Here is a 26,811-nt window from a genome sequence, read left to right as displayed (position 1 = left end):
CTAGCACATGTTCATGTATATATCAAAATCAAGACGATTTTTAAAATACTACATGTAGAATAAACCACAAATGATATGAGAAGTGTACAAAAAGGTCAAACTTGGTGTAAAGATACGTATCGAAAAAAAGATTTCTCGCAGATATGCAAAATTGATCATCAAAAGTATGAACAGTGTTTGGATATATTAAAGTTCACATGTGCATTTGATTTACGTGTCCAATCTAACATTTTTTGTGTTATACATGTATACAGCAAACTAGATTCACATTATTAACAGTATTGTTCAGGTTAATACTGCAGCCCGGGGGCTTTTTATATGTCTAGACTTGAAATCAGAAATATGCATGGTTTTTATCAGTAGCAACAGGAAATAAAGTGCTATCTAGTTTCCTTAAATGTTGTGTAAATGATATCCTCCCCCCACACTCACACACACATATGAACTTTTTTCTTGCAATCGAGTATTCATGAAACCCAAACTAAAAAAATTAAAGTGTGGAAATTGTAAATTCATCAATAATCTTTATTTTGAAGAAAAAAAAATCAATAAATTTGCGAGTCTTTTTTCAAAATCTTGTAGGTATATTCGTATATTTTTAGTACTTCTAACGCAGTAGGTCTTCCTTTTGGATCACTGCTTTCACACCTTTTGTGTAAAGCCGTCAAATGTGGTAACACCTCCCTTTTAATTGAATTACGATACAGGAGTCTATCGCATATATTCGGAATTTTCCAAATATCAATTTTTTCGTCGTAGGGGAATGTTTTGAGCTTGTGATTGAAATATTGTTCCGGAGCATTAAATGGTTGAGAGTAATTACGATCAGATTTGAATGGACACATTCTTTTTTGCGACACGCCATCACGTATTTCAAAACCAAGGAGTGAGTCAACGTCACTGATGACTAGTCTAAAGTCGTCTGTCAAAAGGTACTGTTGGAGCATGATATTCACATTACCAGCATCACAATGCGCGAAAACTTTCCCGCCATGACCAGAATGAAGGGTAGTCATTATACGAACAAAGTCAATGCACAGTTGAAATCTTACAAAGACATTATCAAATTCTTTATTATGTCGAAGGTGTTTTTCAAGATTGGTGGCATCTGCCATGGCGTGCAGCTCTGTCACCAATGTTTCATTACAGTGGCCTACAATTTGTAGAACGTCCGGATGATTACTGAAGTCCTGTAGAAACTGTACACCACTGTGGAATTCATCGTGAGAAGTTGGTCCATTAAGGTTTTGTCTGATCTTTTTTACAACAACTTCATAACCATCCCATTTACTGATCCAAACCTGAAATACAAGAAATCAATGAAGCTGCTTTGAGTCGTCTACAAGTGTTTATTTATGTCAAAGATCAGTTTAGCAAGAGTTTTTGAAATGACCCTTACTTTCTTTACGTAGCCAATAGTATCTGTTTTTATTTTTTCAAATCCCTTTATACTCTTAATATCAGTGCAGTTTAACCATTGGTGACAAGTTTTCATTCCATAAAGTCCGAAGTAGCCGTGGTCACACACTGGTTTACACTTCGTTTTATTGTCGACAACACTCCATATACATCTAAAATCTGGTTTTCGATTTGCCATCTGATTCCATGTGACGTTATACTTGTATGAGTAGAATTTAGTTGAGGTGATGCATAGGAGAAAGACAAAGAACCCGACATAGGCGCATGACGTTCTTATTGCCATAATCATGACTTCAGATTCTTCAGTGTATTCTCTGCTCAAAACAACAAGAAACACATGAAGACAATTTTCCACTTAGGTTCCGTTTTTGCAATTTGTTATTCCTTAAAAAAATTCTATTAACTCTTTACCACAAGTGACGATTAAACTGAGCAATACGGTAAGATAAAGAAAAATTACATTATTGATCATTTTGGAAAAAAAAATCCACATAAAAATGAAGATGAACCATTCCTTTTTTAAAATTAAGAAGATTAAAAGCTGTGAATGTAATGCTCACTAAATCTTCGTCGCACACAGACTTGTCCGACATAGATTACATTGCATGAGAAGTGCTAATCGAACATGTGCTTGATTAGGATCACTGGCTATGCTTCTGTTGGGTAACTCGAATTAACTGTCTCCACATTTAGACAAAAGTGCCATTTAAAACCCTTTTAATTAACTTTAATTAAAACTGTATCATTTGTGTAATTTTTAATTAACTTTGATAATAATGAGACTATATATCTATCAATTATTAATTTCATTACTAACAAAATTACATTACAAAAAATCATAAACGTTAAACCTCCAACTTATGTACTTTTAAAATTAGAAAATGTTCTGTCACACAACTGATCAGAATGTGCCAGTCTACTTAAAAAAAAAGAACTGAAAATTGGGGTTAATAATTGATAACTAATAAAAACAATACAGGGTTTAAAACTTAACCTTAAAGGGGGCTTCATAACTCAAAAAGTTTTTTAACTGATTTCAATGAAACTTTCAGAGATTATGTAAAACTAAAAATGAGGATGTCTTCCGTAAATATATATCCATACATTTTATATACGATTCAAACAATATCTGCTATGTTTTAACAGCTATTACTATATATTCTATAATAAATGTCAGGATCAATTGAAGCCACGTGATCAGCATCATGTCTCTCCTTGAATAACTAAAATAACACATTGAACCAAATAACACACTGATACAAATAAGCGTTACATTTCAGTTTAAACCTGACTCAACCATTATAACAAAAGCATAAATAACACCAACAATGATAGGCCATGGAATAAAATTCTACAATTTTTACACTGTTTTTACAATTTTCCAACAAATAAATGTCTCGCTACTATAAATATATAATACCCGTAATATAATAAATAAAACTTCATTACTTGTTATCTGGATGCCAAAAGGCATGGCAATCGCAAATAAACTATAGCATTAACTCAAGGAAGTTTAAGCTCGTTTCATAACAGCAAAAACTAAATAGTCTAAAAACTTTATCCTTCCTGATCCAATTTGATGATCTGCATTTTCAAACATACACAAAAGTACCAAAAGCAACACATCTAGTAATTCAAATGAATCCCTTTTTTGATTAGAGTTTTTCACACGAAATTTATCTTCACATATACAAGTTTAAAATAAAATAAAATAAAGAAAATAAGGAAAAAAATAAAACTACATTCATTTTTTTGTTGGACAAAGAAGCCACCCCCCCCCAACTATACCACCACCATTTTTTAGTCGTGTAGTTATGCTTCTCGGGAAAATTGAGTAACAAGGCGTTTCATAATAACAAAAAACTAATCTTCCTAAATACCTTATCCTTCCTTACTCAATTTGATGTTCTGCATTTTCAAAGATACACAAGAGTACCAAAAGTAATATATCTAGTGATCCAAATTAAGCACTTTTTTGAATCGCACATTCTATACTTTACTTTTTATGTTGACTTTCAGCGTGCAAAGAAAGAAACAGAGGGATTGTTTCATTATTAACCAATTAATATAGGTCTTTTATATTTATCCTAAATCGCAATTTCAATTAGATTCTCTCATTCTAATAATCCTTTAAGAATTAAAATAAAATTAAACCTTTATGTTATATATGATATATAGGGCGTACTTTTCATTTAAAAAAAATCTTCAATTAACTACTTATATAAGGATACATCTTTCCTGCATATGACACACTTGCTTTTCAATGAAATTTAAAAATTGTTATATAGATCTTTACTAATAATTATGTGTGATGAAAATTTATATATTCTGCAATAAAGTATTATTTTTACACAAAGATATACATACATTTTTTGTGCAAGAGTTTCACATACTTGAGGACGTTCGTGAATCTAATGATTTTTACATTCCACATCAGTATTGAGCTGTTCACTACAGAACGACATACAGACACCCAATAGCAGTCGACCCCTTACAGCAACGTGCACTGATACCTGTAAAATGTACGACTTACGGCGTTGACAGAATTTTGATATGAACGATATATGTAATATAATATGTCACCTAATTTTTCATGCTGATACGTCATACTTTGATTGACCTAACCGACCTAAGTGGGTAGTATATAAGAATATTACTTTTCAATGATGAGCTACCTAATCATTGGGGGGGGGGGGGGTGGGGGGGTGGGGGGGATGGGTGTCTCAATGTCACGTGACATGGAAATGTCTTGGACGGGGAAGTGGTCAAAACATGAAGTCCAAATCAGATGTAAAGATACCTTCAACACGAAAGCTTTAATATTTTTGGGAAGGATTAATGTGAATGATTAATAGATATAAAAATGAATAAAGATTAACAAACGTTGGGTATCAAGAGAATATTAACATAAAATTTATTTTCAAGCTGCATACCCGAAGCTCAGGTAGACTCAATTAAATAGGTGAGTTAAGGTAACTCTGTCTCAAATCTTGTGTAAGCTGTACCCGGGTGAGACAGAGTTTAACCAGATGTCAAAAGTTAACCATTTGAGAGTGATTTTACTAATGATTTCATACTGGTAACTAATATTTTGAGAATTTATAATTCTTTCACTTGAATGGATAAAAACGTTATATGATTTCTGATCTAAATATTGTCAACTTGAGAACAAAATTACTGACCTGTATTCATTTTAAAAAAAACCCAAAAACAAAACAAACAAACAAACAAACAAACAAACAAACAAACAAAACAAAACATCCCCCCCCCCAAAAAAAAAACCCCAACAAAACCGCACTCATATTATCTATGTATAGACCTATCAAGATATATTTATATAAAAGTGTTCTTCATTTACAACACAATACCCGCTATGGACTCTTAGATTTTCCTACAAAACATTCGCCGTGCACTTTTTCGGCATAGTATGCTTACGCAGTATAATTCTTTTGTAATCTATGTGTAATGAGAGAGTTGTAGAGTTAAAAGTCATAATTTAACAGGGAGCATAATGACTTGGCTTAATATTTAATAATGTATGATTCTTTCTACAAATTGGTTATACACAATAATCATAATCTTAACTAGGAGGTCATCGGTGAAAAAAATTGAATGAAAAGTAATATAGATTGACACTTTACATTGGGTTCATTCAGTCACAATGATAAATGATTTGTTTATTCTAAATATTTGAATGAATGATTATTTTTCTCAAACCATATCAATGGTACATGAGGTACAAATTTTTTTTTTACAAATGTACAATTGCATAGCAAAGTAAGAAAGAGTACAGGAATTTTAAAAATAATACGTAAGTAATCTATTATAATTGGTATTTTAACTCAGATGGGTCATGGTCTAGGGGGAGGGGATGGGCAATTAAATTGATCTATTTCTATTAATTCTGATGAAAAAAAAAATGTGAAAGTTTTCATACCAAAATTTAGAAATTGTGAACCGCTTTTAATTTGGGTTTGTGAGAGTTCGCAATGGTTGTAATTTTGACGCTCACTAGATCTTTGTCGCACAAAGACGATTTTGATATGGATTATAACCAATAAAGTCCAAAACTTATATGGAAATAAAATACGGTTTTACTTTGATTACTAGCGTAAAATAAATGTAGGATATGTGTCTTTTCTTTCTGTAATAGAATTCAAACGTTTTGAAAAATAGAAGGATTATTGTATTTTTCAGCAGTATTTACAACTTTTTAAAATACCTTCATTACAATTTCCTTGAGGTTTTTTCAAGTACAGATATATTACTCTACAAAAAAGATAAATAAGTTAGACCAAACAGCTATTTTTAAAAATGTTACGATATATATGACCTGATGTTTGATGATCAATACTTTAAAAAACTTCATTGAACAACTTGTATTTTTCACAAATTACACAATAGCGGCACAATTAAATTTTAAATTGTTATATCTATACTAATTGTAATATGTGAGGAGATAATATATATTATGGAATAATTCTATACACAAAAATGTACTCCCGATTTTAGTACGAGTGTTTCAATTACTTTAGAACCTCAGACACTCCATATCAGTTTTAAATCACTCAACACCGACCGACATACAAACAGTCAATAAGATTCGACCCCTTACAGCAGCGACGATTGTTAATGCACCGATACCTGTAAAATGTAAGACTTGCGGCGGTGACAGAAATTTGGTGTGAACGACATATTACTCACTTCTTTTTGTGATGGCGCATCATCCTAAAATAGTTTCTGATGTCTGAAATTAACACAGAGAGGCATATTCGTTTACCAGAAATGTGAAGTGCTATAATTTATGAAGTAAGAAATGAGTTTTGAATCAGTCAAGACCATTTACTAAGATAAACGAAGGTGAATTAATGCTTTTAAAATTACTTAAGACTGTAAAGCGATAAGAAATGCTTAATGTTTGGGCAAATTGAATGAAAATAATTAATTACGAGTGTTTGATACCTCACTAGGCAGGAAATATTTGTTCAGTTTTAGTAGAATTCAATTTTGTTCTAAAATTCTCTTTTTCGTTTTACAAATACAAGTTCATTCCCCTTTTTCCCCACCAAACACACTTCGTATGAGAAGACTGCAACTTCCAAAATTTATTTGAAATTAATACATATAGAAAAAAAAACCATGAAATTGAAATAATAAAAAAAATGACACAGTTTAAAGGACATACTGTTCTTCGAAATCAATTCTCTTTAAAGGATTTCCTCATCCAGCCTAGTTTATATAAATTTTCATAGATTTTGTCGCAGCGTTTGGTCTAGGAAAGACTTCTCTAACTTGCCTTACATTTGACCGTTTCAGTGGAAAAAAATTTCTTTGATCAAAGATGCATTTTTATAGGCTGTTTTTCCCTGTGCTACCCAGGATACTCCGCCAGACTCGCACTAACCAATGGGTTTCCTCCACAGAAGGGCTTTAACCATGGCGGAATCTCTGTTAAGCTTCATGGATTTGCCAATCATTATCGGTATGCCATGCAAACAAGCTAGTTTTTTTACAGTTATAATTTCAACGTACATAGAAGACCAAGTGCACTTTTGAAAATTTGTCTTTTTCATTACGACACATCTAATTGACAGTTTTATGAAAATGCAGGACTTGTATTTTTTGCAAAAAATATAGAAAAAAGTCTGTAGAAGTTTTTGAATGCTGAACAAACATTCATTAAAAATTTTATTCTTCTAGAAATTTTATCATTTTATTTTATTTACATTATATATTAAAAGGTCAAGATTTCTTTAAAATTCAAACTTTAAATGATAAAACTGGATAAAGTGCACAGAATACAAAGCATAAAGTTATTGGGCATTTTAACTTAACTTGCAAACACGCCCATACATTAAAAACTGTCTTTGTCAATAAAAATATTAACAATAATTTATCTATTATTAAGAATTTGTTAATTGTCAGAATATATATATATATATATATATATATATATATATATATATATATATATATATATATATATATATATATATATATATATATATATATATATATATATATATATACACACCTTTAACTTGTTTAGTATCTTCATAGATAATTGTTTCTTTGAATTTGTCATTAGAATTGGCTTAACAAACCTTAACAACACTATCAACTTGGGACTGGCTATACTTTGTTAATACCTAAATATACCAAGGAAACAATTTTACAGTAATAGAGCTAACTGTTATACTCTATAATATAATAATGTCATTCAAACAAATCAATATAGAATAAACCTGCATACCAAATGGAAGATATTGCACTATCAATTGTTTCTGTCATAAAGAATACAAGTGAAATGTTTGTTTCTGTACACAACGAAGATAACAAACTGGGAGAAGACTACGTAAGTTTCTAGAACTTCTATCAAATCCATTTGATTAAATCAATAAAATATGTTCAATTCATACGATTCGGTGGTTCTTTCCTTCAATGGTTGATAGTTTCAATTCATCAATAAGATTTGCTATAGAAACTGACAATACAAAATAAGATGACCGGTAATAAAGAGAAACTTCCCGGTTCTGTGGCAAAGGAAGTCAGCCTCGCCTCAGACCCCACACACTGATCACATGTGAAGAAATCGTCGGGGTCCTCCCGGAGTTTGACCTGGTACAGTCGATTGTAGTTCGATCCCCAGAAGTGGGATTGCCAATCTGGGGTTGCCTGGGCGGCTTCGTTCGGGTACATTCCGTCACCATACTGTGCAAATTTGTCATTAAGTTCCATAGTTTTTACGAAGAGTGTTGTTGCCTCAGGTATCCCGGCCTCACCGAATGAAACACCGCCAGACATTGAAAAGAGAGTCTTCCTAAATCCAGGGTGTACGGAGGTGTCATTTGATCCAATCTCACGCATTTTCCCTGAAATATAACCAAGAAAACATATTACAATAAAAGTTAAAAATTGGGATTAATAGAATCATTCATTATTACTCGTGTTGGATAGTGAAATTCCACCTCGGGGCCAAGATTCACGGTCTAGGACGAGGCTTTGCCGCCGAGACCTAGACCGTGAATATAGCCCCGAGGTGGAATTTCACTATCCAACACGAGTATATATTTTACCTTAAAAATGATGTTTGACAACGTTCAAAAGATTACTTTCGGTTTATCCCTCCGCGTGCTTCAAATAGTGCAAGTCAAACTAACAGCAAACGACATTTTTTTTAAAATTAAAGTATGATAAATTGCAATTAATTAAGCAAAACAATTACTTAGTGGATAATCTCAATCCACCATTTTGCCTTTCCCTACAGCAGACAACGTTTGTTTACGTTTTAAAACGGCGTAGTAATACACAGTGAGAGACAGAAAAATCTCACACTGCTGTCTCACACTGGACAAACCGATCTAACACCGGTGATAATGCAAGAAAAAAACATATCATTACCTAGCCGTTAAGATTTTTTAAACATACAGTATGCTCTACTAGTTATTATCGTTTTGAGGTGGGTATAGTTAAGAATTATTCGTTTATTTACTTTATAAACAATTATTTTTTCAGTATAATGGGCATGGTGGCTGTAAGGTATAGAATACAGCTAAGATTCAGTAGATATATGCAAAGATAAACCTACCACCAATTAAGGTAGCTGTGAAAGAGACTACAGAGTTTTCCGTTGGTTTACTGAGAACTGCCGAGCGTACAAATTCAAAGAAATCTGTTGACGTAAAGCTAGTGGTGGGAATCAGGGAATTGAATATAAAGGTCAGATAATAAGGATAGGTTTCGATGATTGTCTCCTCGTATCCCAAGAATGTATCGTACTCCTCGTAACTAAAATATCTCTTGTCTGGAAGGAAGTCTATGAGCTCTCGCAGTACCGCAGTCTATGAGCTCTCGCAGCAAGTACCCTCCCCATTCATTTGGCAAATTGTTGGTAAACAGTAACTCAATCTTTTTGGACACCTGCGAGAAGACATCCTCCTTAAAAAACGTATATATCGGATAAATGATGATAACTTTGATAACTTTCTCTGGCGGTGGATGGAGCTTGAATAACAGTCGGGTGGAGATACCAAAAGTACCACCCCCACCACCTGCCACTGCCCAGAAGAAATCCGCATCACTGACGTTAGAGGTGCTTCCATTGTTGTAGAGTGTGTGGACGTACTCTTGTGTGGCCGTGACGATTCTTCCGTCTGCCATGACCATTTCTACCTCCAGTAAATTATCAATGGCCATTCCGTAGTATCGACAGATTGGACTGTGTCCTCCCCCGAGTGTATAGCCCGCCATCCCTACTGTGTGGGTGCTACCTCCAACAATGACTCTCCCATACTTGTCCACCTGTCAAAATGCAGTGTCATAAACAGTAAGTCGAAGCAATGTGATCATCGATAAAACAACAAAATTAACCCTGTATTTTAATTTGTTTATATCCTTTGATTACCAAGTTTTATCTCGATTCATATACAAAGCAGTGCTAGAAATTGTAAATATTAGTAAACTGGCCACAATAAAACCAAAGTTACCAATTAAGTAAAGTTTTAATTATGTTCATGTAAATTTTAAAATGAAATTTCTGACGGTTCACCCATCTACATGACAGTTTAAGCAATTTCACAAATCGTGTATCTGTCACCACTTTCAATTATTTCCACGAATTTTCAATCTGCATTACCGAAAGACCGAGATTTGTGCAAACTTTCATTTAAGCTCTAATTAAGGTCTTCCGTTTCCAACGGAAGACCTTATTGTTTTCGTACTGTTTCTTATTATTATTAAGGTCTTCCGTTTCCAACGGAAGACCTTATTGTTTTCGTATTGTTTCTTATTATTATTATTTATTATTATTATTATTAAGGTCTTCCGTTTCCAACGGAAGACCTTATAGTTTTCGTACTGTTTCTTATTATTATTAGGGTCTTCCGTTTCCAACGGAAGACCCTCTTGTTATTCTACGGTTTCTTTTTCTTTATTATTCTTTTTTTTCTTTTTCTGACTTTTTTGAAGCGCTATTTCTCAAAAACTATACAACCGATATGCACAAAATTTTTAGGACTGATAAAGCATGATCGGTGCTACATATTATTAAATTTTCAAATGATGACGTCACTTCCGGTTTCGGATATTGACGATTTTGTAAATTTTTAAGGGTCATTTTGTCCACGCATCTCCTCCAAAACTAATCAAGATAGAAGCCTGAAATTTTCAGGGATTGTAGATGAATGTCTGTAGATGTACCTCCATGCTTCCAGTTATGAAAATTGCTCAAGGCCTCGAAGCTCGCCTGAACCTGAAAATTAGCACCAATTTTTTTCACGAAATTTTCGCACATTTTCTGTAATATCTTTTGATGTATAAATATTTTGTTAAAACATATAATGCAAAAGTTGTTTAATTTTGCAAGACCTTTAATTTGATTTCAAGAAAAAGGGGCTGCCCCTCAAATTAGGGGCCAAGATGGCTCTAAAGTCTTCTTACAATAACTCTTTACTGAAGAATATTTTGTTATTAATTATAGAAGCAAAAATGTTCACTGTACAGCTGTTTATCTATTCAGTACAATACCTTAGTCATATGTTACGTAATTAGGGGTTTCAAGGGGCCAGAAGTTGAAAAATTTGATCATTAATATCAGAAAAAGGAGAAATATTTTGAATAGCACTGTAGAACAAAAGTTGTTTAAAATAATGTTCTCAACAATACGAAAACTAAAATTTTGTTGTTGGCCCCGGTAAGGAGTTTAAGGGTCGGCCCATAAAACACATTTATACAGATATCTTGAGAAAGGTTAAAAATTCCTAAACACTTGTTGAACAAAATATGTTTATATTTGCAAGACCTTTAATTTGATATCAAGAAAAAGGGGCTGGCCCCTCATATCAGGGGCCAAGGGGGCTCTAAAATCTTTTTATAATAACTCTTTACTGAACAATATTTCGTTATTATTTATAGAAGCAAAAATGCTCATTGTTCAGCTGTTTATCTATACAGTATCATACCTAAGTCATATGTTACGTAATTAGGGGTTTCAGGGGGCCAGAAGTTGAAAACTTTGATCATTAATATCTGAAAAAGGAGAAATATTTTGAAAAGCAATGTAGAACAAAAGTTGTTCAAAATAATGTTCTTAACAAAATGATACCAAAAATGTTGTTGTTAGTGGCCCCGATAAGGGGTAAAAGGGTCAGCCCCTAAAACACAGTTGTTTAGATATCTCGATAACGTTTTACAGTTTGTGAACACTTGTAGAACAAAATATGTTTAAATTAGCGAGACCTTTTATTTGATATCAAGAAAAAGGGGCTGACCCCTCAAATTAGGGGCCAGAAGGGCTATTAAGTCTTTTTATAATAACTCTTTTCTCACCAATAATTTGATATTAATCATAAAGCAAAAAAAGAAGCTTTTTTATGCTTAATTTTAAACTGAAATCCGTTTTAAAATCGGACGATGCATTACAATAATATTGGGATTTAAAAATTTAGTTTTCCGGAAATTTTGATTCCACGTTTTTTGGTTAAGAAAATAGCGTTATGTTCAAAGTAAAATTTACTCATACCAAAAATAATTGTTAAGTCGTACTTGAACACATTCGGATTTTTTTGTTAAGTCGTTCTTGAAATCAGAAAGGATTTTGTTAATTCGTATTTAAAATCATTCGGATTTTGTTAAGTCGTACCAGGAATAATTCTATTTTTATTTTTTTATTATCGTTACTCTTGTTATTGGTTTAAGAGCTCTGCTTCTTACAGGAACTTCCAGCTTTACTTCCTACATTAACGGAAGACCCACTCGTTGCTTTGCAACGAGCTTTGCTCTAGTTATTATTATTTTTTTTTCCAAATTTTGTGCACGCGATTTCTCAAAAACTATTCAGCCGATTTCAGTCATTTTTTCAGAGATGATGAGTCATGATCTGAATTTTATATGTTTTTGAAATTTTTGTTGTCGTCACTTCCGGTACCGATTTATCGGCCATTTTGTAGTTTTTTACGACCTATTTTGTGCAGAGCTGATCTCAGAAACTATCAGAGATATGACTCTGAAATTTTCAGGATAGTTAGTCTATAGTCTGAAGTTGTGCACTATTATTTTGTTTTACGCCAGTGGCGCCATTTCTTGGAGCTCGCCTGGGCACGAAAATTGGGTACGAATTTTTATCCAAAATTTTTATACGTTTTGATCTGTATCTTTTTATCAGTTGGTATTTTGTTAAGACATATATAACAAAAGTGGTAGAAAATCAAAAGTTCTTTTCAACGAAATCAAGAAAAAGGGGCTGGCCCCTTAAATTAGGGGCCAAGACACTCGTAAACTCTATTACGAATAACTTAAAAATGATAAAGATTTTGTAATGCATTATAGAAGCAAAGTTGTTGATCGTTACAATATCTATCAGAAAAAATCATTGCCACGCCCATTTATGACGTAATTAGGGTTTTTTAGGGGCCAGAGTACTTAAACTTTGTCACGACATAACTAGAGAAGGAGTCATATTTTCTTAAGTATTGTAGAAGATAAAATGTCTGTCTTAATAATAATAATCAATTCCACTAATCAAAACACCAATCTCTGTCCCCATTAAGGATCTATAGGGCTGGCCCCTAAAATATTCAGTCATTTGTATCTCAAAAATGAAAAACAATTTTAGATAGGTGTTAGAACAAAAAATGTTATTATTCGTGAGACCTTGCAATGAACTCAAGAAAAAGGGGCTGGCCCCTTAAATTAGGGGCCAAGACAGTCATAAACTCTATTACAAATAACTTTAAAATGATAAAGATTTTGTAATGCATTATAGAAGCAAAGTTGTTGATCGTAACAATATATATCAGGAAAAATCATTGCCACGCCCATTTATCACGTAAAAAGGGATTTTTAGGGGCCAAAGTACTTAAACTTTGACGCAATATATCTAGAAAAGGAGACATATTTTGTTAAGCATCGTAGAAGAGGAAATGTTTTCATTGATGAATTTAATCGATTCCATTAATCAAACACCAATGTATGTCCCCATTAAGGATCTAGAGGGCTGGCCCCTAAAATATTCAATCATTTATATCTAAAAAACGAACAACAATTCTAGATAAGTGTAAGAACAAAAAATGTTAGTAGTCGTGGGACCTTTTAAATGAATTCAAGAAAAAAGGGCTGGCCCCTTAAATTAGGGGCCAAGACACTCGTTAAGTCTATTACACATATCTTAAAAACGATCAAGATTTTGTAATGCATTATTGAAACAAAGTTGTTGGTCGTAACAATATCAGTTTGTGAAACTCATTTCCAAACCAATTGATGACGTAATTAGGGGACTAAAATCTTAAACCTTAAATGTGCTGTATGTGAAAAAGCAAAACTCTTTGTTAAGCATTTCAAGGGATATTGACAATGGTATGCATTATCTGAGAGGGAGTGGTTAAGAGGGGAATTCTAAATTTTCATTGATATTTTAATCGTATCGTTTAAAAATTGAACGGAAGACCTACTCGTTACTCGTAACGAGATCGTATCTAGTTTTTTTCCAAATTTTGTGCACGCGATTTCTCCGAATCTATTCGACCGATCTCAACCATTTTTTCACAGATGTTAGGGCGTGATCTAAACTTAATACATTTTTCTTAATTTTTTCGTAGTCACTTCCGGTACCGAATTGTGGGCCATTTTGTAATTTTTGACGACCAATTTTGTGCAGCTATAAACTCGGAAACCATAAGAGATATGAATATCAAATTTTCAGGAAAGGTAGACGATAGTTTGGAGTTGTGCAGCTTGTAGTTGTTTAATGCCTGTTGCGCCATTTCTTGGAGCTCGCCTGGGCAGGAAAATTGGGTGCGAATTTTCATTCAAAATTTTCACACGTTTTGATTTATATCTTTTTATCAGTTGATATTTTGTTAAGACATATATAACAAAAGAGGTAGAGAATCAAAAGTTCTTTCCAACAAAATCAAGAAAAAGGGGCTGGCCCCTTTATTTAGGGGCCAAAGCACTCGTAAACTCTATTACAAATAACTTAAAAACGATAAAGATTTTGTAATGTATTATAGAAGCAAAGTTGTTGATCGTACCAATATCTATTAGAAAAAATTATTACCACGCCCATTTATTACGTAATTAGGGATTTTTAGGGGCCAAAATACTTAAACTTTGACGCAATATAACTAGAGAAGTAGAAATGTTTTGTTAGACATCATCAAAGAAAAAATGTTTGAATTAATGATTTAAATCGATTCCACATATCAAAAAACGAATTTCTGTCCCCAATAAGGATCTAGAGGGCTGGCCCCTAAGATATTCAAACATTTGTATCTCAAAAATGATCAACAATTTTAAATAGGCGTAAGAACAAAATTTGTTAGTATTCTTGAGACGTTTTCAAAGAAATGAAGAAAAAGGGGCTGGCCCCTTAAATTAGGGGCCAGAACACTCGTAAACTCTATTACAAATACCTTAAAAACGATAAAGATTTTGTAATGCATTATAGAAGCAAAGTTATTGATCGTACCAATATCTATTAAAAAAAAATTGCCACGCCCATTTATTATGTAATTAGGGATTTTTAAGAGCCAAAGAACTTAAACTTTGACGCAATATAACTAGAGAAGTAGAAATATTTTGTCAGACATCATAGAAGAGAAAATGTTTGAATTAATTATTTAAATCGATTCCACATATCAAAACACGAATTTCTGTCCCCATTAAGGATCTAGAGGGCTGGCCCCTAAAATATTCAATCATTTGTGTCTCAAAATGATCAACAATTTTAGATGGGTGTAAGAACAATAAATGTTAGTATTCTTAAGACCTTTTCAAAGAAATCAAGAAAAAGGGGCTGACCCCTAAATAAGGGGCCAAGACACTCGTAAACTCTATTACAAATAACTTAAAAACAATAAAAATTTTGTAATGCATTATAGAAGCAAAGTTGTTGGTCGTAACAATATCAGTTTGTAAAACTTTTTTCTAAACCAATTGATGATGTTATTAGGGATTTATGGGGTCAAAAATCTTAAACCTTGAATGTGCTGTATGTGAAAAAGCAAAACTCTTTTCTAAATATCTGAAGGGATATTGACAATTGTATGCATTAGGCTGAGGGGGAATTCTGAAATTTCATTGATATTTAAATCGTATCGTTTAAAAATTGAACGGAAGACCTACTCGTTACTCGTAACGAGATCGTATCTAGTTATTATTTTTTTTCTCCAAATTTTGTGCACGCGATTTCTCGAAAACTACTCAACCGATCTGAACAATTTTTTCACAGATGATGGGAAATTATCTAAATTTTATATGTTTTTGAATTTTTTGTCGTCGTCACTTCCGGTCCGGATTTACGGTCGATTTTGTAATTTTTTACGACCAATTTTGTGCAGAGTTGATCTCAGAAACTATAAGAGATATGACTTTGAAATTTTCAGGATAGGTAGAGCATGGTTTGAAGTTGTGCACTATTTAGTTGTTTTGCACCAGTGGCGCTATTCCTTGGAGCTCGCTTAGGCACAAAAATGGGGTACAGATTTCGAATCAAAATTTCCATATGTTTTGATCAGTATCTTTTTATCAGTTGATATTTTGACAAGACATATAGAACAAAAGTAGTAGAGAATCAAAAGTTCTATCCAATAAAATCAAGAAAAAGGGGCTGGCACCTTTAATTAGGGACCAAGAGACTCGTAAATTCTATTACGAATAACTTGAAAACGATAAATATTTTGTTATGCATTATAAAAATCAAAGTTGTTGATCTCTACATTATCGGTTTGAAAGAGTCATTGTCAGGCCCATGTCTGACGTAATTAGAGTTTTTATTCTTTATCTTCAAATTTTTTTTTTTTTTGGGGGGGGGGGGGGGGGGAATTTTGAAATTGTATCGATATCTCATGGTATCATTTTATCTAAAAAAAAAAAAAATCGGACGGAAGACCTACTCGTTACTCGTAACGAGGTCGTATCTAGTTAGGGTCTTCCGTTTCCAACGGAAGACCCTCTTGTTATTCTACGGTTTCTTTTTCTTTATTATTCTTTTTTTTCTTTTTCTGACTTTTTTGGAGCGCTATTTCTCAAAAACTACACAACCGATATGCACAAAATTTTCAGGACTGATAAAGCATGATCGGTGCTACATAATATTAAATTTTCAAATGATGACGTCACTTCCGGTTTCAGATATTGACGATTTTGTAAATTTTTAAGGGTCATTTTGTCCACGCATCTCCTCCAAAACTAATCAAGATAGAAGCTTGACATTTTCAGGGATTGTAGATGAATGTATGTAGATGTACCCCCATGCTTCCAATTATGAAAATTGCTCAAGGCCTCGAAGCTCGCCTGAACCTAAAAATTAGCACTAAATTTTTTCACGAAATTTTCGCACATTTTCTGTAATATCTTTTGATGTATAAATATTTTGTTAAAACATGTAATGCAAAAGTTGTTTAATTTTGCAAGACCTTTAATTTGATATCAAGAAAAAGGGACTGGCCCCTCAAATTAAGGGCCAAGATGTCTCTAAAGTATTCTTACAATTACTCTTTACTGAACAATATTTTGTTATTAATTATAGAAGCAAAAAAGTTCACTGTACAGCTGTTTATCTATTCAGTACAATACATTAGTCATATGTTACGTAATTAGGGGTTTCAAGGGGCCAGAAGTTGAAAAATTTGATCATTAATATCAGAAAAAGGAGAAATATTTTGAATAGCACTGTAGAACAAAAGTTGTTTAAAATAATGTTCTCAACATTACGAATACTAAAATTTTGTTGTTGGTGGCCCCGGAATGGAGTTTAAGGGTCGGCCCCTAAAACATATTTATACAGATATCTTGAGAAAGGTTAACGATTCCTAAACACTTGTTGAACAACATATGTTTATATTTGCAAGACCTTTAATTTGATATCAAGATAAAGGGGCTGGCCCCTCAAATTAGGGGCCAAGATGGCTCTAAAGTATTCTTACAATAACTCTTTACTGAACAATATTTTGTTATTAATTATAGAAGCAAAAATGCTCATTGTACAGCTGTTTATCTATACAGCACAATACCTTAGTCATATGTTACGTAATTAGGGGTTTCAAGGGGCCAAAAGTTGAAAAATTTGATCATTAATATCAGAAAAAGGAGAAATATTTTGAATAGCACTATAGAACAAAAGTTGTTCAAAATAATGTTCTTAACAAAATGATACCAAAAATGTTGTTGTTAGTGGCCCCGATAAGGGGTTAAAGGGTCAGCCCCTAAAACACAGTTGTTTAGATATCTCGATAAAGTTTTACAATTTGTGAACACTTGTAGAACAAAATATGTTTATATTAGCGAGACCTTTTATTTGATATCAAGAAAAAGGGGCTGACCCCTCAAATTAGGGGCTTAAAAGGCTATTAAGTCTTTTTAAAATAACTCTTTTCTCACCAATAATTTGATATTAATCATAAAGCAACAACGAAGCTTTTTTATGCTTAATTTTAAACTAAAATCCGTTTTAAAATCGGACGATGCATTACAATAATATTGGGATTTAAAAATTGAGTTTTCCGGAAATTTTGATTCCACGTTCTTGGTTAAGAAAATAGCGTTATGTTCAAAGTAAAATTAACTCGTACCAAAAATAATTGTTAAGTTGTACTTGAACACATTCGGATTTTTTGGTTAAGTCGTTCTTGAAAACAGAAAGGTTTTTGTTAATTCGTACTTATAATCATTCGGATTTTGTTATGTCGTACCAGGAATAATTCGATTTTTTTCATCTTTTTATTATCGTTACTCTTGTTATTGGTTTAAGAGCTCTGCTTCTTACAGGAACTTCCAGCTTTACTTCCGACATTAATGGAAGACCAACTCGTTGCTTTGCAACGAGCTTTGCTCTAGTTATTCTTTTTTTTCTTTTTCTGACTTCTTTGGAGCGCTATTTCTCAAAAACTATCCAACCGATTCGCACAAAATTTACAGGACGGATAGAGCATGATCGGTGCTACATATTATAAAATTTTTAATTGATGACGTCACTTCCGGTTTCAGATATTGACGATTTTGTAAATTTTTAAGGGTCATTTTGTCCACGCAACTTCTCCAAAATTAATCAAGATAGAAGCTTAAAATTTTCAGGGATTGTAGATGAATGTTTGTAGATGTACCCCCATGCTTCCAATGATGAAAATTTGTAAAGGCCTCAAAGCTCGCCTGAACCTGAAAATTGGCACCAAATTTTTTCACGAAATTTTTACACATTTTCTGTGATATCTTTTGATGTATAAATAATTTGTTAAAACATGTAATGCAAAAGTTGTTTCAAATTACACGGGCTTTCGTTTAGTATCAAAAAAAGGGGCTGGCCCCTCAAATTAGGGGCCAAGAGGGCTGTAAAGTCTTTTTACAATAACTCTTTACTGAATAATAATTTGCTATTAATTATAGAAGCAAAAATGTTCAATGTTGGGCTGTTTATCTATACAGTTCCATACTTAAGTCATATGTTACGTAATTAGGGGTTTCAAGGGGCCAGAAATTCAAAATTTCGATCATTAATATACGAAAAAGGAGAAATATTTTGAAAAGCATTGTAGAACAAAAGTTGCTTAAATAATGTTCTGTACAATATGCCACCTTAATTTTTTTTTGTTCATGACCCCATTTAGGAGATAAAGGGCCGGCCCCTAAAACACATTTATAAAGATATCCTAAGAACGGTTAACATTTCGTGAACACTTGTTGAACAAAATATGTTTATATTTGCAAGACCTTTTATTTGATATCAAGAAAAAGGGGCTGACCCCTCACATTAGGGGCCAGAAGGGCTATTAAGTCTTTTTATAATAACTCTTTTCTGACCAATAATCTGATATAAATAATAAAGCAACAAAGGCGCTTTTATTAAGCTTAATTTAAAGCTGAAATCCGTTTTAAAATCGGACGATGCATTACAAAAATATTGGGATTGAAAATTTGAGTTTTCCGGACATTTTAATTCCACCTTCTTGGTAAAGAAAATAGTGTTCTGTTAAAAGTTAGATTAACTCGTACCTATAATAATTCGGAAATAGTTAATTCGTACTTGAAGCCATTCGGGACTTTTTTTTATTAAGTCGTTCAAGAAATTGTAAAGGTTTTTGTTAATTCGTTCTTGAAATCATTCAGACATTGTTAAGTCGTACTAAGAATTATTCGATTTTTTAAAAATATTTTTTAAATTTTCTTTGTAGTTGGTTTTAGAACTCTGCTTCTTACAGGAACTTCTATCTTTACTCTCGACACCACTGGAAGACCCACTCGTTGCTTTGCAACGAGCTTTGCTCTAGTTATTATTATTATTTTTTTCCACGAATTTTGTGCACGAGATTTCTCGAAAACTATTCGACCGATTTCAACCATTTTTTTACAGAGGATGAGACTTGATATAAACTTCATACATTTTTGAGATTTTTCCTGTTGTCACTTCCGGTACCGATTTATCGGCCATTTTGCACATTTTTACGACCTATTTTGTGCAGAGTTGATCTCAGAAACTATCAGAGATATGACTATGAAATTTTCCGGATAAGTAGTCTATAGTTTGAAGTTGTGCACTATTGTGTTGTTTTGCGCTAGTGGCGCCATTTCTATGAGCTCGCCTAGGCTCGAAAATTGGGTACGAATTTCGAATCAAATTTTTCATACGTTTTGATCTGTATCTTTTTATGAGTTGATATTTTGTTAAAAGATATATAACAAAATTAGTAGATAATCAAAAGTCCTTTTCAACAAAATCAAGAAATAGGGGCTGGCCCCTTAAATGAGGGGCCAGGACACTCATAAACTCTATTACAAATAACTTAAAAACGATAAAGATTTTGTAATGCATTACAGAAGCAAAGTTGTTGACCGAAGCAATATCTATCAGGCAAGATCGTTGCCACGCCCATTTATTACGTAATTAGGGATTTTTAGGGGCCAAAGTACTAAAACTTTGACGCAATTTATCTAGAAAAATACACATATTTTGTTAAGCATTGTTGAAGAGAAAATGCTTGCATTAATGATTTTAATCGATTCCATTAATCAAAACACCAATGTCTGTCCCCATCAAGGATCTAGAGGGCTGGCCCCTAAGATATTCAATCACTTGTATCTAAAAAATGAACAACAATTCTAGATAAGTGTAAGAACAAAAAATGTTAGTATTCGTGAGACCTTTCAAATGAACTCAAGAAAATAGGACTGGCCCCTTAAATTAGGGGCCAAGATACTCGGAAAGTCTATTACACATATCTTAAAAACCATCAACATTTTTTAATGCATTATAGAAACAAAGTTGTTGGTCGTAACAATATCACTTTATAAAACTAATTTCTAAACCAATTAATAACGTAATTAGGGATTTTAGGGACTAAAATCTTAAACCTTTAATGTGCTGTATGTGAAAAAGTAAACGTCTTTGTTAAGCATTTCAAGGGATATTGACAATCGTATGCATTATCTGAAAGGGAATGGTTGAGGGGGAAATTTGAAATTTCATTTATATTTTAATCGTATCGTTTAAAAATTGAACGGAAGACCTACTCGTTACTTGTAACGAGATCGTATCTAGTTATTATTATTTTTTTCCACAAAATTTGTGCACGCGATATCTTGAAAACTATTCGGCCGATTTCAACCTTTTTTTACAGATGATTGCCAGTGGTCATAATTCTAGAAGTTTTTTGAAATTTTGAAATCGTCACTTCCGGTTCCGATTTACGGCCGATTTTGTAAGTTTTTACGACCCATTTTGTGCAGACATAAACTCAGAGACTATAAGAGATATAAATATGAAATTTTCAGGATAGGTAGACCATAGTTTGAAGATGTGCAGAACGTATTTTTTTTGCGCCAGTGGCGCCATTCCTTTGAGCTCGCCGAGGCTCGAAAATTTGATACGAATTTTGCATCAAAAACTTCATACATTTTGATCTGTATCTTTTTATCAGTTAATATTTTGTTAAGACATATATAACAAAAGTGGTAGATAATCAAAAGTTCTTTCCAACAAATTTAAGAAAAAGGGGCTGGCCCCTTTATTTAGGGGCCAAAACACTTAAAAACTCTAATACAAATAACTTAAAATCGATAAAGATTTTGTAATGCATTATAGAAGCAAATTCTTATAATATCTATAAGAAAAAATCATTGCCACGCCCATTTATTACGTAATTAGGGATTTTTAGGGGCCAGAGTATTTAAACTTTGACGAAAAATAACTAGAAAAGTAGAAATATTTTGTTAGACATCATAGAAGAGAAAATGTTTGAATTTATGATTTAAATCGATTCCACTTATCAAAACACGAATTTCCGTCCCCATTAAGGATCTAGAGGGCTGGCCCCTAAAATATTCAAACATTTGTATCTCAGAAATGATCAACAATATTACATGGGTGTAAGAACAAAAAATATTTGTATTCTCAAGACCTTTTCAAACAAATAAAGAAAAAGGGGCTGGCCCCTTAAATTAGGGGCCAAGGCACTCGTTAACCCTATTACAAATAACTTAAAAACGATAAAGATTTTGTAATGCATTATAGAAGCAAAGTTGTTGATCGTACCAATATCTATTAGAAAAAATTATTGCCACGCCCATTTATTACGTAATTAGGGATTTTTAGGGGCCAGAGTACTTAAACTTTGACTCAATATAACTAGAGAAGTAGACATATTTTGTTAGACATCATAGAAGAGAAAATGTTTGAATTTATGATTTAAATCGATTCCACTTATCAAAGCACGAATTTCTGTCCCCATTAAGGATCTAGAGGGCTGGCCCCTAAAATATTCATACATTTGTATCTCAAAAATGATCAACAATTTTAGATGGGTGTAAGAACAGAAATTGATAATATTCTTAAGACCTTTTCAAAGAAATCAAGAAAAAGGGGCTGGCCCCTTTTTTTTGGGGGGGGGGGGGAGGGCAAGAAACTCGTAAAGTCTATTACAAATTACATAAAAACGATTAAGATTTCGTAATGCATTATAAAAGCAAAGTTGTTAATTGTAGCAATATCTATCTGGAAAACTCATTGCCACACCCATTTATTACGTAATAATGGATTTGTATACATTATCTGAAAGTAGGGGGGGGGATAATTCTAGAATTGTATGGATTATTCATGGTATGATTTAAAACAGAAATCGCAAGGAAGACCTACTCGTTACTCGTAACGAGATCGTATCTAGTTTTTTCAATATTCCCAACCCGTTTCCAAACCATTTTAACAACAGTAGTCACTGACTGGCTGATTCAAGTTTAAAACTTAGTGTAGCTAAAGGCTAATGTGTATATTGTTTGAATGTTAATGAAAAGAGCTATTCAAGAATAACCTCGTAAACGAAATTGTTCAAAGCGTTATCGCGCTGTGCTACAATACACTTTGCATATCGAACATCCTCCTCCTGTGTTAATGCCTACTGTATTTTCTGTTCAAGTGGACATTTCTTGTTTGTTTTCTTGTTTGTTTGTCAGTTTACCTCTCTGTACACTTCTATCCACGTGTTTCCTGGTCCTACAGATATTGTTCCGTTTTCATGTCTCCAGGAATTCAGATCAACTACCCTGTCTTTCATCAGACTTAAGTTCAACTGCAAAAAATAATAACATACAACTCAAGAAAAAACCCCATATCAAACACATATTTATCAGAATTGCTAAAAAGATTGAATTCATTGAGGTTGAAATGAGTAACCTGAAATGTATTGTTCCCAGTGGAACGTCCATTGAAATCGTGGCCAGTACCATAGACTGTCAAATGGAGGTTATATTTACTGGCAAAAGCTACTGTGTCCTTGACATCCTCACGTGACTTGGCCATCACAACGGCAAAAGGATAACTGGTTCTGACAAGATTTCGCATTCTTGTCACAGTGGGGTATGTTTGTGTGTCTGCGGGAAACACTACAAACCCGTTAGGAAGAGAGGCTGCAAATGCATTGATGGTAGTTGTTTTGGGAAAACAGGGGTCCCCTGGATAGCAGAATGGGGTCAAAGCTCGGCCCATGTAAGGAATGGCGAACAGTACAATGGCTTCCAAAATATGAAAATTCATTCTACAATATATATAGCAGTAACTCAAAGATACATGGCATGTAGAAATTACAGTGATGACTTTGTAATTTTCCAAGAAGTTTTTCATAACTAGTCATATCAATTTGGCCCCCGGAAATATATACATAAACAAGGGAAAAGGTTATTATTAACAGAATGTACGCAAAGAAAACCAACTGTCACCCTCGTCAATAGTATCTTACTCTCAGTTTAAACCTGATTGCATCGTCATTTCATGGTATAAGATTTCAACTCAATTGACTTTGAAAACTTACATATAGAACTATTTTTCGATGCTAACTTTCTGAATCTTTGCAAGATTAGAATTCATAAATACCATTTTGAAAGCAATACAGAAGTTTAAAAATTTAAGTTACTTCAGTAAAAAACATCGGGTAACCTTTTTAGAGAGTTATATTAAAGTTACTTTCCGTAAAAAAAAACCAAGATCAATAGTGGGCGAAATAAAGTAATCGTTTACACTGTATAGTATTACAATAATAGCGTCGTGTTTATGTTCATAGTCTAAAAGAAACTATTTATTGTTTATACGTTGTACCCCCTTGAGTTTCCTAAAAAAAACATAAAAAAGCCACGATATATCAGAAGTTGAGTTTGATTACGTCTCCTACCAAAAAATTCCCTCAAAACACCCCCCCCCCCCCAAAAAAAAACCCCAACCAAATATAAAACAAGAGATGTTTGTTAAACACTAATGCCCCCCTCCCTTGAAAAAAAACTGCGAAGAAAATGAACGGAAACTACAAATAATTGGAATTTTTCTACGTCAAAGGGGCATAACTCTGTCGAAAATTGATTGAACGCGCCGAAAATCGATCTTGATCTAGATATTAATATGATAAACCTGTATACAAAATTTCATTTCAATATGTGCATTCTTTGCGAAGAAAATGAACGGAAACTGTTGGTGGACCGACCGACCGACAGACAGCATCAAAGCAATATGCCCTCCCTTCTTTGAAAGGGGGGGGGCACAAAAAACAAACAAAATAAGAAAAAAATGAAAAATAAAAATCCCAAACTAACAAACAACTCTCAAACCACACACACAAAACATAATAAAACATTAACAAACATTACACAAATATACAACAAAAAGGAGGAGATCCACAATATAACAGAAACAAATAAACTTTCTTCAATTCAATTCTTCTAGTAGATCTAGTTTTAATATGAAATACTTTCTATTTAGATCAGTAAGCAATTAGCAATTTGATAGTCAAAAAGCTCTTCAAAATCCCTTGGTCCATAAATAAATAAACGAGTGTAGTCTAATATTAAACTATTGACTTTATCTCTCAAAATTGATCGAAGTTGCATTTATAGTTTTGGGGAAAAACACAAACAAACCTGAGTAAAATATGGCCGGCCTCTTGAATATATGTACCTTATTGCTTCTGTTTCCTAGTCCAACAGTCTCATCATTCACTACAAAAGCTAGCACTGTTGTTCCGAGGCCCAGATGTAACTCACTGTCCGCTGACAAGGCCAGATTACAATGGGACTACATGCAGTCGGAGCTTTTAAACCCGTATCTCCTTTACACTTGTTTAATGACCCGGGTATATATTTGTATCACGTAAGTATGTTGCATTTCCATTTTCCAACCTAGTTTGAAATATTGCGAAATAAGTAGCATATGATACATGTATCTACTGCGCAGTATTTCTCTCAATTTGGAAGAAATTCGATCTTTTTAGACACATGTACCACTAAAAAAGCTTAATCAAGAAATCAAGATCTAACCATACAAGTTACTCTCTTGAAGTTTCTTCTGAAATAAAGAGAAATAATCAGTTACTTTGGAGGAGTGGATGGCCGTTGCCATATTTAGACTTTATTACCTTTATAAGATGAGCTTTATACGGAGATATAAAAATACTAGTATAATTAAATCTTATAGAAAATTTTTATTCTCAACAAAATACATGTAATAGTTTTTGGCTTAAAATCATATCCAAAACGTTTAAGTACATCTGATGGTTAACATGTTTACCATCCAGTTTGCTTATTCACATTTTTCTGTCTTTTTTACAGTAGTTCGACGTCTACATAAAAGTTAATTACGTCGTCTACAGATAAGCGAATTATTATTTGAAAATTACTTCAACTGTCAAATAATGTACAATTCAAAAATTCCAAAAAGTCTATCCCACCCGTCTTGTTAATGATCAGTTTCAGCTCATTAGGAATGACACAGTAAATACAATTGCAATAGGATGAATTTGTAGATGCATGGAAGATTAATCTGTTTTACCACGTCAATAAAAAAAACCAAAACATATAAATCTATTTTGAGATGGGCAAACGGGAGCGGGATTGTAACTGAAATGGTATACATGTATTGGGAATGCCTAAAATAAGTTTGATTTCCAAAAGACGTGAATCAAAGCTGATTTACATTTTATAAAATGTTTGATAGAGAAACTGCACACATTATGTAACACAACAGTCCCACTTGTGTATTGCGTATTTACCTTGCTTGTCACTCGGTCTTGGTGCTGATCGGACCTCTATATGTAGGCTCTCAACTTCTTAAAATAGCAAAGGACCCGTCCCTTGAAGTGCCAGTGTTATGTATGTTTATGCCGATTTAAAAAAACAACAATCTTTTGTATGACCCTTCGTCACGCAAGATGATCTTACAGGTTAATAACGAGACCATTCGTTCAATATCTAGCACGCTGGAATGTAAACTTAAACAAAAAGTACGGAGGATACTTTTATGGATACATGAACTGTCAGTTCAACTCCCTTCCTCCAAAGTCAGGTGATATGTTTCCTAGGAAAATTTCTTTCCGTTGCAATTGATTATAAAAAGTGGTTTATAGTCAAACACCAAAAATGGACTGAACATGCCTAAATGGAGGGGGTGAAACCGTACATTGTATCTTAAAAAGAGGGTAGGGTGTCGTCACAAGACAAGCCCAAAAGTAGTTAAATAACCATAGCAATCAATGTTTAAAAAAAAATTGGCATAATATGATAAGTAGGAAGTCGGAGAAGGGCTGGAGGTAGATATGGAGGAGAGGCACGACTCAACCCAAAGTACGCCAATTTATAGTTGGCCTGAATCGCGGAAAGATTAAATTTATAACTTTTTATTACAAAGAATGTATCAGACAAGTATGCAATAAGTTAAGTGCCTAAAAATAAAGAAGGGGAAGGGGACACTTTTGAAAGTTGTAGACAGGAACATGCCTCGCCTGTCCCCTTACGGTATGTTTAAAATACAAACACACAGCTTACAATTTTTGCCATGCAATGTAATAACGTTTAGGTTCAAGAGAAAATTGCAGAATAAGTATCAAATTTGAACTTGTCTATCTTGACTTAAAGTTAACTATGTGTAAAGTG

General features: G+C 33.1%; 2 protein-coding genes across 3 annotated transcripts; both read right to left on the bottom strand.

Moving 5' to 3' along the window:
* Positions 1-447: 447 nt before the first annotated feature.
* LOC105333495 (protein O-mannose kinase) lies at positions 448-7,374 on the bottom strand. 2 transcript variants are annotated; one of them, XM_066069665.1, is made up of 5 exons: positions 6,605-7,374; positions 6,124-6,166; positions 3,813-3,932; positions 1,400-1,733; positions 448-1,301 (listed from the first exon to the last, which is right to left on the bottom strand). In XM_066069665.1, exons 3-5 carry the CDS (start codon positions 3,851-3,853, stop codon positions 546-548), a joined length of 1,131 nt encoding a protein of 376 aa, XP_065925737.1. In that variant the 5' UTR covers positions 3,854-3,932; positions 6,124-6,166; positions 6,605-7,374; the 3' UTR covers positions 448-545. The 2 variants fall into 2 exon arrangements, with proteins under 2 accessions (XP_065925737.1, XP_034330104.2); XM_034474213.2 differs by lacking the exons at positions 6,124-6,166; positions 6,605-7,374 and having other exon boundaries at positions 450-1,301; positions 3,787-3,929.
* Positions 7,375-7,589: 215 nt separating this feature from the next.
* LOC105333468 (uncharacterized) lies at positions 7,590-25,190 on the bottom strand. The gene is made up of 6 exons (XM_066068958.1): positions 24,842-25,190; positions 23,075-23,435; positions 22,860-22,970; positions 9,277-9,720; positions 9,008-9,245; positions 7,590-8,291 (listed from the first exon to the last, which is right to left on the bottom strand). The coding sequence occupies exons 2-6, from the start codon at positions 23,432-23,434 to the stop codon at positions 7,882-7,884; spliced, it is 1,563 nt and encodes a 520-aa protein (XP_065925030.1). The 5' UTR covers position 23,435; positions 24,842-25,190; the 3' UTR covers positions 7,590-7,881.
* Between the last annotated feature and the right edge of the window lie 1,621 nt (positions 25,191-26,811).

The sequence above is a fragment of the Magallana gigas genome, chromosome 8, assembly GCF_963853765.1.
Source record: "Magallana gigas chromosome 8, xbMagGiga1.1, whole genome shotgun sequence".
Taxonomy (NCBI): domain Eukaryota; kingdom Metazoa; phylum Mollusca; class Bivalvia; order Ostreida; family Ostreidae; genus Magallana; species Magallana gigas.
This window is presented reverse-complemented; position numbering and strand designations above follow the sequence as displayed.